Source organism: Tribolium madens, unplaced genomic scaffold, assembly GCF_015345945.1.
Source record: "Tribolium madens isolate multiple individuals breed KSU strain unplaced genomic scaffold, Tmad_KSU_1.1 Scaffold_71;HRSCAF=194;Tcas5.2_LG6, whole genome shotgun sequence".
NCBI lineage: Eukaryota > Metazoa > Arthropoda > Insecta > Coleoptera > Tenebrionidae > Tribolium > Tribolium madens.
Genome location: NW_025401041.1, coordinates 5,064,226 through 5,079,041, shown reverse-complemented (window position 1 = coordinate 5,079,041; position 14,816 = coordinate 5,064,226). Strand labels below are relative to the sequence as shown.

General features: G+C 34.9%; 3 protein-coding genes across 3 annotated transcripts; 1 reads left to right on the top strand and 2 right to left on the bottom strand.

Annotated features, from left to right (window-relative positions):
- Positions 1–44: 44 nt before the first annotated feature.
- On the top strand, positions 45–14,312 carry LOC123008914 (rabankyrin-5). Its single transcript, XM_044404973.1, has 10 exons — positions 45–296; positions 346–1,058; positions 10,165–10,514; positions 11,286–11,996; positions 12,042–12,281; positions 12,330–12,498; positions 12,937–13,173; positions 13,221–13,438; positions 13,491–13,803; positions 13,851–14,312. Exons 1-10 carry the CDS (start codon positions 293–295, stop codon positions 14,223–14,225), a joined length of 3,330 nt encoding a protein of 1,109 aa, XP_044260908.1. The 5' UTR covers positions 45–292; the 3' UTR covers positions 14,226–14,312.
- Positions 4,501–10,022, bottom strand: LOC123008920. The gene is made up of 2 exons (XM_044404983.1): positions 9,864–10,022; positions 4,501–5,046 (listed from the first exon to the last, which is right to left on the bottom strand). The coding sequence occupies exons 1-2, from the start codon at positions 9,895–9,897 to the stop codon at positions 4,613–4,615; spliced, it is 468 nt and encodes a 155-aa protein (XP_044260918.1). The 5' UTR covers positions 9,898–10,022; the 3' UTR covers positions 4,501–4,612.
- Positions 14,307–14,785, bottom strand: LOC123008922 (cytochrome b-c1 complex subunit 6, mitochondrial). The gene is made up of 2 exons (XM_044404985.1): positions 14,587–14,785; positions 14,307–14,541 (listed from the first exon to the last, which is right to left on the bottom strand). Exons 1-2 carry the CDS (start codon positions 14,677–14,679, stop codon positions 14,368–14,370), a joined length of 267 nt encoding a protein of 88 aa, XP_044260920.1. The 5' UTR covers positions 14,680–14,785; the 3' UTR covers positions 14,307–14,367.
- Between the last annotated feature and the right edge of the window lie 31 nt (positions 14,786–14,816).

Genomic DNA, 14,816 nt, shown 5'->3' with positions numbered 1-14,816 from the left:
TTTAAAATGTCCCAATTTTCGCAGCTGGTACAGTTTCCTGTAACGTTTGAGGTTATGTGTCAAATTATTTTGTTAAAAATTGCAATCCTCGCGTGTCGTAGTGTTGATTTGCCTCAAAAGCGTGCCTCACTCACGAGTGTGCCCACGCCCCTTTTCTTTTCAATAATTTTGGTAGCCGGTACAGTTAACAGTTCCCTGTAATGTTTTAGGTTATGTGTCAAATTTCTGGGAGGTGTAGTGATTATTGTTTTTGTTTTTGTGTCGCTTGGCCCCTATGATTTAGGCACCAGTCATGGGTGAGGGCCCCCCTAATGTCATTTTCGCCCTTTTAATGTTTTTATCTAGCCGAGGTGAAGAAATTACAACAGCACTTGGCCCTCCTCAAAGAGGAGTACTCGAAGCTCCAGAGCAAATACCACGAGATTGAGAACAAATACAACGCGATTTCGGCCACTAGTGACACCACTGAGGGCACTTTCGCCTCACGTCTCTTGCAAACTGTTGCCAATTTGTACAATTCGGAGGTTTATAGTGATATCAAGATTCGGCTCAGCGACCGCAACATCAACGCGCATAAAATCGTCCTGGACGCCAGATCGAATCTCTGGGACGAGACGAGTCTCGTGGGGAAGTCGGAGCTGGATTGGAGCGAGTTGGAGGCCGATGTGGCCGAGGCCATTCTCCTGTGGTTGTACACCAACAAAATCGAGTTGAAATCGGAAGAGTTGACTCTGAAATTGATCAGGAAGGCGCACGAATTCAAGCTTGACGATTTGGTGGAGAGTTGCGAGCAGTTTCTGATTTATGCTGTGACGATTCGGACGTGTGTGAGGTTTTATTCAGTCGCGGAGGAGATTGGGGCTGAGAATTTGAGGGAGTATTGTTCGGGGCTCATTTCCACACATTGGGATGATTTGAATGCGTCCGATTTTGAGCACATGTCGGGGCCTCTGCTCTATCAGATGTTGAAGAGCAAGACGCAGTTGGCGTTGCATTCGGCTGTGAGGCTGCAGAGAGAAGATGTGGTGTTTTTGTGTCTGGTCGAGAATTCGTCAAAGGTAGGAGAATTTTGGCACTTTTACGACGCAAAAATCGAGTTTAAAACTAGATTTTTAATTTTGGGAAAATAAACAAAGTGGTCTGTGACTTTGAAGTTAGGTTGGCAACAATGAAAAACACAGAAGCTGTCAGTTTTTATGTCTTCTGTCTTTGTCTTAATTAACTTAATTCTATATAAATTGCAAGATTATTGCAACAAACATTTTTGTTTGTTGTTATTGTCTATTTTTGTTTGTTTTCTTTAAATTTAATTTCGTCCTGTTTGGAGTTTGAAAATTTGCCAAGTCTTGGAATAAATCAAGGATTGTGTACAAACTAATAAAGTTTTTAAAATTTGTGAAAATTCAAATACATACTTGGGTGAAAACGATCGAAACGTGACATTTTTGCTATTTACGTTAGTACAAATTTTATTTTAAGAATTTAGTCACTTACAGGGTTATTCATAAATATGAAGCAATATTTGAACCTCAAAAATGAGCTATAAAATGATGTTCGATAGAGTAATCAATTTCGAATAAAAAACGCATAACCTTTAATACCCCTAAAATGGACCGTTTCAAAGATATTTTAATTTAAACTGAGGACTGCACAACGCTGAAATAAAAAAATAGGGATTTTGAATAAGTGGTATCCACGGCAACCAATGACCATGGTCACATAAATCCCTGCCAGGCATCTGTTAACTTGGACGATAAATTTTTGTGAATTTTTTATGAATTAAATGCTACGTGATCCATTTGGATTTATTTTAAATTATGTTTGGAATCTGAGGTAAACTCTTTTATTAAATATTTTCGATTAATTATCTAATAATCGTCCAATGTCAAAGTTGACAGATGCCTGACAGCGATTAGTGAGACCATGGTCATTTGTTACCGTGGATATCATCCATTCAAAATCCCTACTTTTTGGTTTCAGCGTTGTGCAGTCCTCAGTTTAAATTAAAATATCTTTGAAACGGTCCATTTTAGGGGTATTAAAGTTTATGCGTTTTTTATTCGGAATTGATTACTCTATCTATTTGGGCTATAAAAAATTAGTGTTAAGAGAGCAAAAAAATGGAAAAACACAGAAAATGTGACCTGCAACTGCTGGAACCGGAAATTGAGTGGATGGATCCGGTTTTCGTAATTACCAGTTTAAAGGGTATGTTGTCACAAGGAAATGTTCCAAATTTTATAATATTTGGTCAAATAGTTCCAAAGTTATTACAAAAAAATCAAATTTCTATACCCACATTCCGAGGGCTGTAAAATTCTTATCAGTAGAGATAGGACACGATTTATTATTTAAATTAACATCATTTTATAAGTCATTTTTGAGGTTCAAATATTGCTTCATATTTATGAATAACCCTGTATATTCAACACTCTATATATTAAGAGCATTAAAAATTATACCAAAGAGCAACACCTATTTTACCAACGTACAAAATTTTGTTTTTCTATTATCAATAATAAAGATGCTAAAATAATTTACGTACCTATATGTGTATTGTAAAATAGTATATTACATACCGAGTAAGGAAGAGCGCGTGAAGCTCTTTAATGAAGCTGAAATGAAACCTGTCTTCGAAGTTTGTATACTATTTTATTCACAATCAATGTTGAAAATAACAATTTACTATAAATTCTGAATAATAAATATCCTGATGTAACAAATACAAGGTGTTTCAAAATGATTGTCATCTAGTCGTCTATGGAATTTCTTTACACGTAAATTTGTCTGTGCCGCTCTACTTTTTTGAACCAGATAGTTCTGTCAACAGTGACAGCTGTCAATCAAAATAAATTAACATTTGAGATTAATTAGGTATAGATTTGTCAACAAGAAATTACCAGTTAGGATTTGAACTTTTAATAAAATTAGTATACTTTTCAGAAGTAATTTTGAATGCTTAGAGTTGGTTACCCCTTGTTGACGGTTGACGTTTCTGTCAACCTGCTGTCAACTATCTATTGAATTATTCATACAAGCTGACAGGTGACTTAACGTAAATTTTAACGATATCTTTTGTTTGTCACCAAAAACCAACCTAACAACATTTATGACAATCTATTCTCAAATATCCCTAAATCCTAGGCAGTAATTTCTTGTTGATACGACAATACAATATTTTTAAAAACGGAATTTTTTATTTTACATGGAAATTCCATAGGCAACTAGATGGAAATATAAGTAAGCGGGGCATGACAATAAAAAAATTATAACTGTCAAAATGACAATTCCAAAAAATTACCGTTGATCCTTTTTTAAGGATATTGTAAATGTTATATGGTCGTTGTTAAATAAAAAAAAGATATTTTTTTGTAAAAAGACAGATAAGAGTGTAGTAAAAAAATGTGTAGGTTGTCATTTGAAAAAAAAAAAATGAGTACGCTCCTGGAATAAGGCAACTTCTGCGTGACTTGGAAATAGTTTTAGTCATTACAGTTTTGACAACTGTATAATTGAGCAAAAAATTACGTTTGTACCTTTAATGATAATGTGAGTATTCAGCGATGCTTTATTATTAATTCACCCGGTATAATTTTTCAAATTAATGAACAATTATTAAAAGTAATGAAAAATAGTATATTACATAACGAGCACAGGAAGTAACAAATAACGCACAAGTGGGGAGTTTTATGCACAAGGCGGCAGCCGAGTGCGTTGGACACTTTCCAGCGAGTTTTCTACACTATTTTTCCTACAATTACTGAAAAAAGTCATTTATTGCAAACATATTTATTTTTTGAATCAATAAAATTAATGGTCAGATTATTAATTTGCTAGTTATTGTAATAATATAACATAAAAACTCATGGAAAGTGTTCTGAAACTTACCAAATTTTGTTTGTAGCTCACAATTTGCCCGAAAATTTTTGACATTTCTGAGCCCTAGTTTCAGATATACAAAATACTTCATAAATTATTACGTTATAACCGTTATAATAACGTACGAATTTTTGACAGATGGATGAAGTTGCCAGCTTTCATGCCTACTCAGTTGTTTGAAATTAACAATTATTGACACTACAAAAGCAAAAGATGTTTTTAGTAGTAAGACAAATAAGTGTGTTATAAAAAACATGAAGGTTTTCATTTAGAAATTTTTTGAATACGGTCCTGGAATAAGGGAACTCCGGACAGACTTCAAAATAATTGTAGTCATTACAGTTTTGCCAACTGTGTAAATGAAGAAAAAATCACTTTCGTACATTTAGTAATAACGTCAGTATCCTGCATTGCCTCATTATTGACTCACTCGGTATAGTCAAATTAATGAAATTGTTTTTATTTTAAGAAAAAACCATTCCTTTAATCGCAATTTTACAAGAGACAAAAACGTTTGTTTCCAAATAAAATTTCCTATTCAGATACCAAAAATTTGGTAACAATCGAGTCTTTTTTAGAGCACCTGTATTTTTTTATTTATAAATAAAAATAAAAAACTAGTTAAGGTTTTTCATTATCTTTTATTGGAATAGAGTGAGGTAACATTTTTGCACCACTTACATAAATTTACATAAACATCCCAATTTGCAAAAATAATAATAATTAAAAAGCGTCATAAAAAATAGGTCATAACTGATATTATCACAGCCGGTAGAGCCTTGAAATGGTAAATGTCAGCACCGTTGCACAAATAACTCTTACAATAACACTCGACGGTCGTCGACGTCCTCACACCCTTATCGTCCACCACCGAACACCCCTCCGTGTAAGGCTCCTCAACCACAACTTCCGGTTGCCAGAAACCGTTTTTGAAATTTTGCGTCATCAATTTCTGATGGGCACAATCACGTTCTGTTGCATTTATCGGTACTGGAATTTTCGCCGAAAAATCCCTCTTCATACAAAATGTGGAATAAGGACAATCGACGATGAATTTCTCCGAATAGTCGAATTCGGAACAGAGACGTACTGTTTCGTTGCTGTAAAGGGACGGTTTGGTCGTCGTGCATTTGTAGCATTTGGTGGCGGCTTCGGTGCAGGAAATCACTAAATCAGAAATTAAAAAGTTGATAAGAGAGGTTATTGCACTTGGGGGATTTTTTATTTGAAGTTTGAGGGACATCAGGGGCGCCCACTTGACGTTTCCGGTCGGAGTGATAGTGGAATTAAAGAATTAAATCCAATTATGATGAATTAAGTTACGAGATTTGTACAGTGACTGAGCTTATAATTTTTTTTTTTTTGAAAAAATTGAGTACGGCCCTGGAGAAACTTTAAAATAATTCGGTCATTACAGTTTTGCAAACTGTATAATTGAGCAAAAAATTACGCTCGTACCTTCAATAATAATGTTAATATCCTGCAATGCCTTATTAATGATTCACCCGGTATATTATTTTATATGGGGTGTTTTCTTAATATTGCAAAAGAATGCAACTACATCGAAAAATAACACTTGTTTGTCAAAAAACAATAATCCTACAAAGATTCGTTACAGATACACAGGGTGATAAAGTTTTATGATAAAAATTAAAATCCCTTAAAACGCTTGAGTTATTTTTCATAAAATTGTACAGGTTTTGTGAGCCACTAAAAGTGCTTATTTTCCTGTAATTACTTTTTTTTCACTTTTTTTTTTTAATTTGCAAACTTTGAAACAAAGTAGTCGCGGTTTGTATTCAGTCAAAATTCAAGACATGTGTTTAGGTTTCCGCAAATTTGAACTTTTTTTGATATAATAAAAATCATTTTTAAAAATGTAGAAAAAATATTGTAAGTTTTCATTAAAATAAAAAATGAGTACGGCCCTGGAATTAGGAAACCTCGGAGGAACTTTAAAATAATTCGGTCAGTACAGTTTTGCCAACTGTATAATTGAGCAAAAAATTACGTTCGCACCTCCAATAACAATGTTAATATCGTGCAATGCCTTTTTTTAATTTGCAAACTGTGAAACAAAGTACAGTCCCGGTTTGTATTGAGTCAAAATTCAACAAATGTTTAGGTTTCCGCAAATTTGAACTTTTTTTGATGTAATAGAAATCATTTTTAAAAATGTAGAAAAAATATTGTAAGTTTTCATTAAAATAAAAAATGAGTACGGCCCTGGAATTAGRAAACCTCGGAGGAACTTTAAAATAATTCGGTCAGTACAGTTTTGCCAACTGTATAATTGAGCAAAAAATTACGTTCGCACCTCCAATAACAATGTTAATATCCTGCAATGCCTTATTAATGATTCACTCGGTGTATTATTTTATACAGGGTGTTTTCTTAATATTGCAAGAGAATGCAACCACATATTTTACATAAAAAAAAATAATAATTTGTCAAATAAACGATAGTCGTATATAGCTTCGTTACGGATATACAGGGTGATAAAGTTTCATGATAAAAATTTAAATCACTTCAAACGCTTGAGTTTTTTTTCATAAAATTTTTCAGCTTTGTGAACCACTAAAAGCGCTTATTTTTCGGTAATTTCTTTATTTTTCTTTTTTTTTAAATTTGCAAACTGTGAAACAAAGTACAGTCCCCCGGTTTGTATTCAGTCAAAATGCAACAAATGTTTAGGTTTCGGTAAATTTGAATTTTTTTTGATGTAATAGAAATCATTTTTAAAAATGTAGAAAAAATATTGTAAGTTTTCATTAAAATAAAAAATGAGTACGGCCCCGGAATTAGGAAACCTCGGAGGAACTTTAAAATAAGTCGGTCAGTACAGTTTTGCCAACTGTATAATTGAGCAAAAAATTACGTTCGCACCTCCAATAACAATGTTAATATCCTGCAATGCCTTTTTAATGATTCACTCGGTGTATTATTTTATACAGGGTGTTTTCTTAATACTGCATGAGAATGCAACCACATATTTTACATAAAAAAATAATAATAATTTGACAAATAAACGATAGTCATATAAAGCTTCGTTACGGATATACAGGGTGATAAAGTTTCATGATAAAAATTTAAATCCCTTAAAACGCTTGAGTTGTTTTTCATAAAATTTTACAAGCTTTGTGAGCCACTAAAAGCGCTTATTTTTCGGTAATTACTTTATTTTTACTTTTTTTTTAATTTGCAAACTGTGAAACAAAGTACAGTCGCGGTTTGTGTTCAATCAAAATTCAGGACGTGTGTTTACGTTTCGGAAAATTTGAACTTTTTTTTTGATATAATAGAAATCATTTTTAAAAATGTAGAAAAAATATAGTAAGTTTTCATTAAAATAAAAATTGAGTACGGCCCTGGAATAAGGAAACCCCGGAGGAACTTTAAAATAATTCGGCCAGTACAGTTTTGCCAACTGTATAATTGAGCAAAAAATTACGTTCGTACCTCCAATAATAAAGTCAATTTCCTGAAATGCCTTGTTAAAGATTTACCCGGTATAGTTTTTTTATATTATTTTATACAGGGTGTTTTCTTAATATTTCGAAAAATTGCAACCACAAATTCTACATCGAAAAATAACACTAGTTTGTCAAATAAACGATAGTCGTTACAGATATACAGGGTGATAAAGTTTCATGATAAAAAATAAAATCCCTTAAAGGGATTGAGATGTTTTTCTTAAAATTTTTATAGGCTTTGTGAGCCATTTTGAAAGCGCTTATTTTTGATAGTTGCTTTATTCTTTTCTTACCAGTGGCGTGCGTACGGGCACGATATTTTTTTTAATTTGTTTGTTTTTAATCTGCAAACTGTGAAACAAAGTACAGTCGCGGTTTGTATTCAGTCAAAATTCAAGACATGTGTTTAAGTTTCGGCGAATTTGAACGGAAATGCTTTATTTATCATCACGCTGGAATTTCTAAAGATACCAAAATAGGTCACAGCCAAAAAATCGCTACTTTGAAAACGCTGATATTTAACGCCCTTTTAAACAAACTAATTACCCGTGACTGTTACTATTTTATAAATTATTTATAAGTCGAAGCGAGATTCCCGAGAACGTGATTAGCAGAGTCGATAATTGCTCTTAATTAATAATAAATGAAACAGTTGCAATCACCGGTATAACGCAATAGTTGGCTGTGACCGACATTACCGCACACTCGACAAGGTTAAAAAAATTATTTTCGGCGAAGTTAACACAATATTTTTTCTAAATAAGTGATAAGACGGGTCGTAAAAGTTCAACTCGAGTCATGTGATCGATCCATTCAAAACGTAATTTTTCAATTAATTCATTTATTTAAATGTTGTTTATTATACTCTGGGACTTTTTAAACACACGTGTCTATTGTGGTCAGATAAAGTAAGCTGATAAGTGGGTCGTTTAATAAAATCGTTTAATTGTTTAAAAGTTTGTTAATTAGTTTCAGTAGCTCATAATCGTAAAATGGCCCATTGTTTGACATTTTTAGTGTTGGTATAATTGCATTTGTAATGTTTTTTGCAATGTGTAGCGACACGACTTATTTTTACGCAACTTTTTTCCTCTTATATAAAACCTGTTGGACTGGAATGTGGCAAATTTAAACGAAAATATTTCAAGTTATAAATAGCAAAGAAATTTGCAAATAGAATTTTATAAGTTTTGGGTTCATAAATGGCAGAAAAAATGGCCTAAATGGATTATTGAAAAAAAAAATAGCACTTTATATTATAAGTATACAGAATGATTTAAGAATGGCGACTCTCACCAATTGTTTTTTTAATTTTTTCATCTTGATATTTCTTTCAGAATAATAAAATATAAAAACGAATTTTTTATTCGTGTATTTGGATTAGATATAGGGAAATACTGATTTGTATAAAAAAAATATTTTATGTACAGGATGAGTCACTGGTAATTACTTCTTGATTACTACTCGGAAAAAAAAACAATTAATGAGATTTAATTTTTAATCCAAGTGGTCTATACAATTTCAGATTCAGTTAAAATAAAAAAAATAGAAATTTTTTACTTGGAAAAATAAATCGTTCTAATAATATCTTGAGAACCTTGAGACACACATAACAGCACTGCAAAAATCGAGTTTCATAATTTGTAATTAAGTAATTAAACAAAAGTAAAAGTAAAACGGAGGAAAAGACATTTGATAAAAATAAAACTTGACCAAATAAATTCAAGTTTTATCCTTAAAACACCTAATTTAACTATTATTATTTTACTTGAAATTATGCATTTCATGAAACTGAAAAAAAACTATTTTATTGAAAATTAATTTGTATTACCATTTTACGATTCTGTCATAATTTACATGAGAATAAGTGCTTCAATATCAGATATTAATGAGAAAAAAATGACTTATTTCCTAATAAATAAGAAAAAAGAAAGTGGAAAAATTGCTTTTTAATTGAAAAAATCCCCTATGATTTTTTTTACAATTTTATTGTAATTAGAAAGTGTGTTTTGAGGGGTGGGCATCAAACTTGACTCACCCGGTATAAGCAAATTTTCAGTCACGCATGCCAAATTAAATTTCATCTAATTTTTTTCTCATAATTTTGTGAAATTATTTAATTAAAGGTCATTAGAGTCAGATTTCTAAGTAATTCCGAAGACTGATATGACTTATCGGTAACTCCGGATTTGAGTCTTTTTCTAGTAATAACAAAAATAAAATTGTTGGAAAAATAATAAAGTATTGGATGCACATGATTGGTCATTGAAAAGAATTAAATAATAACGAAACCAATCTCGCACTTTCCTCGTTTTCATGGTAATTAATTTTTTTTCGTGTTTTTGCAATGTAATTATTTCAAGAGACGCTCCCAATTCCACTTTCAGTATTTTTAATTAATTAAAACGGAATTGATGCAATATAAGGGGCGACAATAGCAAGGTCGTAGAAAAAATTCGCATTTATTAATAATTAGATTATGTATTTTGAAGGACGCCAAAAAATTCTTACATGTAAACACCACTAGTAAATCCTTGAAAGCCATACCGACCCAAAAATGGCACGTTTTAATTCATAAAATCGTTGTCATCGTGTCATAGTCGGCACTGGAAACAAAACACCAACACAGCGTACGTCGACTGTTTTTCGAATGACAGTCGACGATCCAAACTCGCCTTTTCTGTCTCTCTCTTAAACGTGAATTAAACAGAGATGGCGATAACTGTGAGTGGGGTTTGAGTCACACCAGCGCGATTCGATTTTGTTTCGGTCTTTGACATTTTGCCAATTATTTTTTTTTCTTCTTCCATAGTTGTCAGATATCGTCAATGTTTGGAGTCCCAATGGGGAATTACCGCTTGATTTGGCATTGAGGAGTCATAATGGTAGCATTGCGGCAACACTGGTTCAACACAATGCTGATATTAATATAAGGGATGTCCAAGGGGATACTTTACTACACAGGGCGATCAAACAGGAAGATTCCTTTTCGGCACTATTTTTACTCGAAAATAATTGTAATGTTACATTATCGACAAGGACGGAAAATGATTCGGCATTGCATCTAGTGGCCGGTGCTCCAAATATTGAAGATGGATCGAAGATAGCCGAGAAATTGATCAACAAAAATGTGAACGTCAACGCGCAAAACCGGCTAGGATAGTGAGTAATTGAGAGAATATATAGGGCGTTGACATTTAAAATTACCTTTTTATGAAACATCCTGTATATTCTGAGTAATCAACTTAATGTCCTCAAAGAAATAATATATTTTTTAAATACAAATCGAAGAGGTAAGAGCAGTGACACACCCTGTATAGTATAATTGTAAAAAATTACTTATTAATTGGATACAGAGTGATTAAAATAAATATGTATATAGCAAGAAAAGTGTGTTTATTATTGTAGTTAGTAAATATACAGGTGATTTAAAAGTGACAACTCTTCAAATGTCATTCAAAAATATTTCAATACTATACATATACCTATTTCAAGTTAAAAATAACAGCAAATATTTATTGATTTTTGAAAATTTTGATCCTCTTAAACATACATCCATAAAAATAAAACTTCATAATAAATAGTTTTTAATTAATTACAAAAAGCATTATAAGAATTTTTAGAATTTTTTACATTTATTAAAAAAAAAACTATACAGGGTGAGTCACTATCGCATGCTCCCTTGATTGTTTTTACCAAAAATTTTCAAGTAGGAGAGTTTAAATTTTTCAAATATTTGTTAATTTGCCATTTTTAATCACCCTGTATATTTCTTGACAGTTAAAAAAATTAAAAATTGTTAAAGAATTTTATCTAGATTTTTCAAACTTATTTTCGGAGAACATGATTTTGAGGGTAACTATTTTTTAAACACTGTGTATATTTTCAATTATCAAAGTTTTTTTAGTTTGATCAGGGGTGACTTTGTTTCAGTACGGCGTTGCACATCGCCATCCAAGCCGACAACCGGCCCCTCTTCGATCTTCTTTTGTCTCAACCCACTCTCGATCTTAACCTCAAAACAATCGACGAACACGTCCCCCTCTACTACGCCCTCCTCAAATACGAATCGGGTGACAACTCCTCCGACTCGTACGCCTCAAATCTTATCGCGAAAAATGCCCAAACTGGCGTCCTCTACTCCTCAAATTGCGACAGTTTGCTTCAAAAACTCATCGAAGAGGGCGCTGCAAACGCTGCTGTATTTCTCACCAATCACGTCTCGAATTTAAATCACGTGAACAGCGAGGGCGAATCAGCGTTACATATCGCTTGTTTGAAAAATTTGTCACTGGTTGTGGATAAATTATTAGAGATGGGTGCGAATGCGAATTTGTTAACTAATGAATTGAGACAGTTGGCTTTGCATTATGCTGTCAAAAATAACGCACTGGATTGTGTTGAAGTTTTTATTAAAAGGGATTGTGGGGCGAATTTTAACGCTCGCGATATCAATGGCGAAACACCGATTAGTTTGGCCCTAAATGAAGGGTTCAATGGGCTAGTGCCGGTCCTGATAAAGGGCAATGCTGACGTTAACGTACGAAATGGTAAAGATTTCACACTTTTGCATCAAGCAATCTTGAAAGAGGACGCAAAAACGGCTCTTTTCCTCCTCGATAACGGCGCTGATATCAACGCAAAGTAAGTATAAGTAATAGTGTGTCCCTATTGGTTGATTTGCTCAAGGACGGCCGACTCGGAAACGCCCCTCCAACTCGCCATCCATTGCCGATTGGGCGAAGTCGTCGACGCTCTATGCATAAGAGGCGTGGATATGTCAGCACCTGACCGATTGGGTAATTGTCCATTGTGGGCGGCGCTTGATTCCGGTCAAGACGATATTGCAAGTATTTTGGTACGACATGGGGCGGATACGGATTGTTGGGGGCCGGGACCGGATGGATGTCGTCAGACGTTATTACACAGGTAGAGGTGATTTCTGATTGGTTGAGTGTAGTAAAAGGCGTGGTTTAGGGCCATTGATGAGAATAAGGAGGCGGCTGCGATTTTTTTAATCCAATCAGGGTGCGATTTAGATTCGCCTAGAATGCCAGGGCCTAATGGAGAAGGCGGGGACGAGGCGAGGGACAAGGCGGCGCCTTTGCATCTGTGCTGTCAGTGGGGGCTGGAAACCGTGGTCAGGGTGAGTTTTAAGAATTAAAAAATCTACTCAAACTGTGGAATTTTATTTAGTTTTAAAATATTTTATAAATGTAGCTTTTTTGGAACATGTTTTTTTTTTTTTATTTTGGATCAAATAAATTCTTCTAGAAAACCTATCGTTGGGATTATTGGCACAGTTTTAGCATTTTTGGATGGAACTTTTTGGTCTCTTGCAAAATTTCGATTAAATGGATAGTTTTTTGTTAAAATTGAAAAAACCTTGAAAAACTATACCGGGTGGGTCAACAATTAGAGATTGTGTGATACTGAGTTTATTATTAAAGGTACAAACGTGATTTTTGGCTCAATTATACAACTGGCAAAACTGTAGTGACTGGATTTTTTTTTGATTTTATTGGGGTTCCTTTATTCCAGAACCGGACTTATTTTTTTTTAATGACAACTTATATTTTTTTAGACTCTCATTGAGCATCGAGCAAACGTGAATAGCCGCGACGCTGATAACAAAACCCCACTTCACATCGCTATAGAAAACCAACACCCGGAAATAATTTCGTTGCTTTTAAGCGTGCCTGAAATTGATTTGAGTCTCAGAGACAAGTCCGGTTTGAGTCCTTTCGCCACTGCTTTGACTTTCAGGAATAACAAAGCTGCTCAAGCGATTTTAGATAAGTTACCATCGGCTGCTGAACAAGTGAGTATCATTGTAAAAAAGCGCGGTTTATTTGAATTTATTTTCAGTTTGACGCCAAAGGACAGAATTTCTTGCACATTGCAATCAAAAAAGGCGACATAGAAAGTGCCCTTTTTCTTTTAACAGTCCACGTGGACGTTAATTCACGTGTCCAAGACCCGATGTTGACTCCACCGCTCCATCTAGCGGCCCGTCACGGTAATGAAACCCTCGTCCGGAGTTTAATCCTCGCTGGGGCCCGAGTCGACGATCGTGACGCCCAGAAGTGAGTAAGCACCAATCGTGAAGCGGTATTTAAAAATGGGCGTGGTTTGTAGACGCACCGCCCTTCATATAGCCGCTGAAGCAGGCAATGCACCTGCTGTCTCCGCCCTTTTACAAAACAACTCAGATTACGACGCCCTCGACATTGAGAGTAACAACGCCCTTCATGTGGCCGTCAGAGAGGGGCACTTGAACGTGGTGCGTGTCTTGCTAACCGAGTCGAGTATAGACGCCGAAGCTGTCAATTTAAAGGGGCGGAATCCCATGCATGAGTTGTGTAAGTATGGGAAAGACAACGCGGCCGCCATCTGCGAACTGTTTCTTGAGTGTATGCCTGAGTATCCGATCAATAAGACTGATATTATGGTGAGTGTGGGGGCTAGTCAAGGGGTGATGATTGAAGGGTGATTTAGGGCAACTCGCCGCTGCTTTTGGCCTACATGAAGGGGAATGGGCCCTTGTGTCGGGTTTTGGTCAAGGCGAAGGCGTGTCTCGCCACAGAGAATAACGAAAGAGTCACGATTTTCAATTATCAGGTGCCGAGTAAACAGCTTTTGAACCGGTTGTTGGACCAATTGGGGCAACCCGCTGTTTGGACTAATACGGATCTGTGTCAGGAGTGCGGGAAGGGGTTTTCGATAACGGTGAGGACGCACCATTGCAGGCACTGTGGGAGGGCCCTCTGCAGCAAATGCTCGGATCAGGAGGTACCCATTATCAAGTTTGGGGAGAATAAACCGGTCAGGGTTTGCAATATCTGCTTCGACGTGTTGAAAACCGGAGGATAATGCAATAACATTCCGCTTGTTGTTTATGTTGTTTATCAAATTTTATTAAAAGGCTTGTATTTATCAATCAATAAACGATTATAGTCACTAGAGTTTATTGAGGTAACATTAAATAACAAAACTTTCTACAATTTCGACCAATTCACTTCAATTTGCTGAACAAGTCTTTGGTGACGCAATGGTCCACAGCATGGAGCCAATCGAACAACTCCTCGGAGCAATTCTCCGTGGTTTTAGACCGGGAATTGACTCTGTCATTGCACGCTTGGTATTTCTCGTAATATTTTTGGCAGTGTTCCGTCTCATTGCATTTCTCCTGCAAGACTGGGTCGTGAACCCAATTGAGGTTATGTCAACTCACCCTCAAGACTTGTTGCGGATCGACCAATTCCTCTTCTTCCTCCTCTTGTGCCTTGACTTTGGGAAGCTTCGGGATGAATTTCTCGAACCACATTATAGGAAATTGCGTTCTTTTCCTCGTAATCCGCTTCGACTTGCGTAACAACTGTCACTTTGCCCGTGTCAGGGATGCCAACCAAACCCGGTCACTAGACTGTTTGAGAGTCGGTTCACTTTGGAGATTTGCGTTTG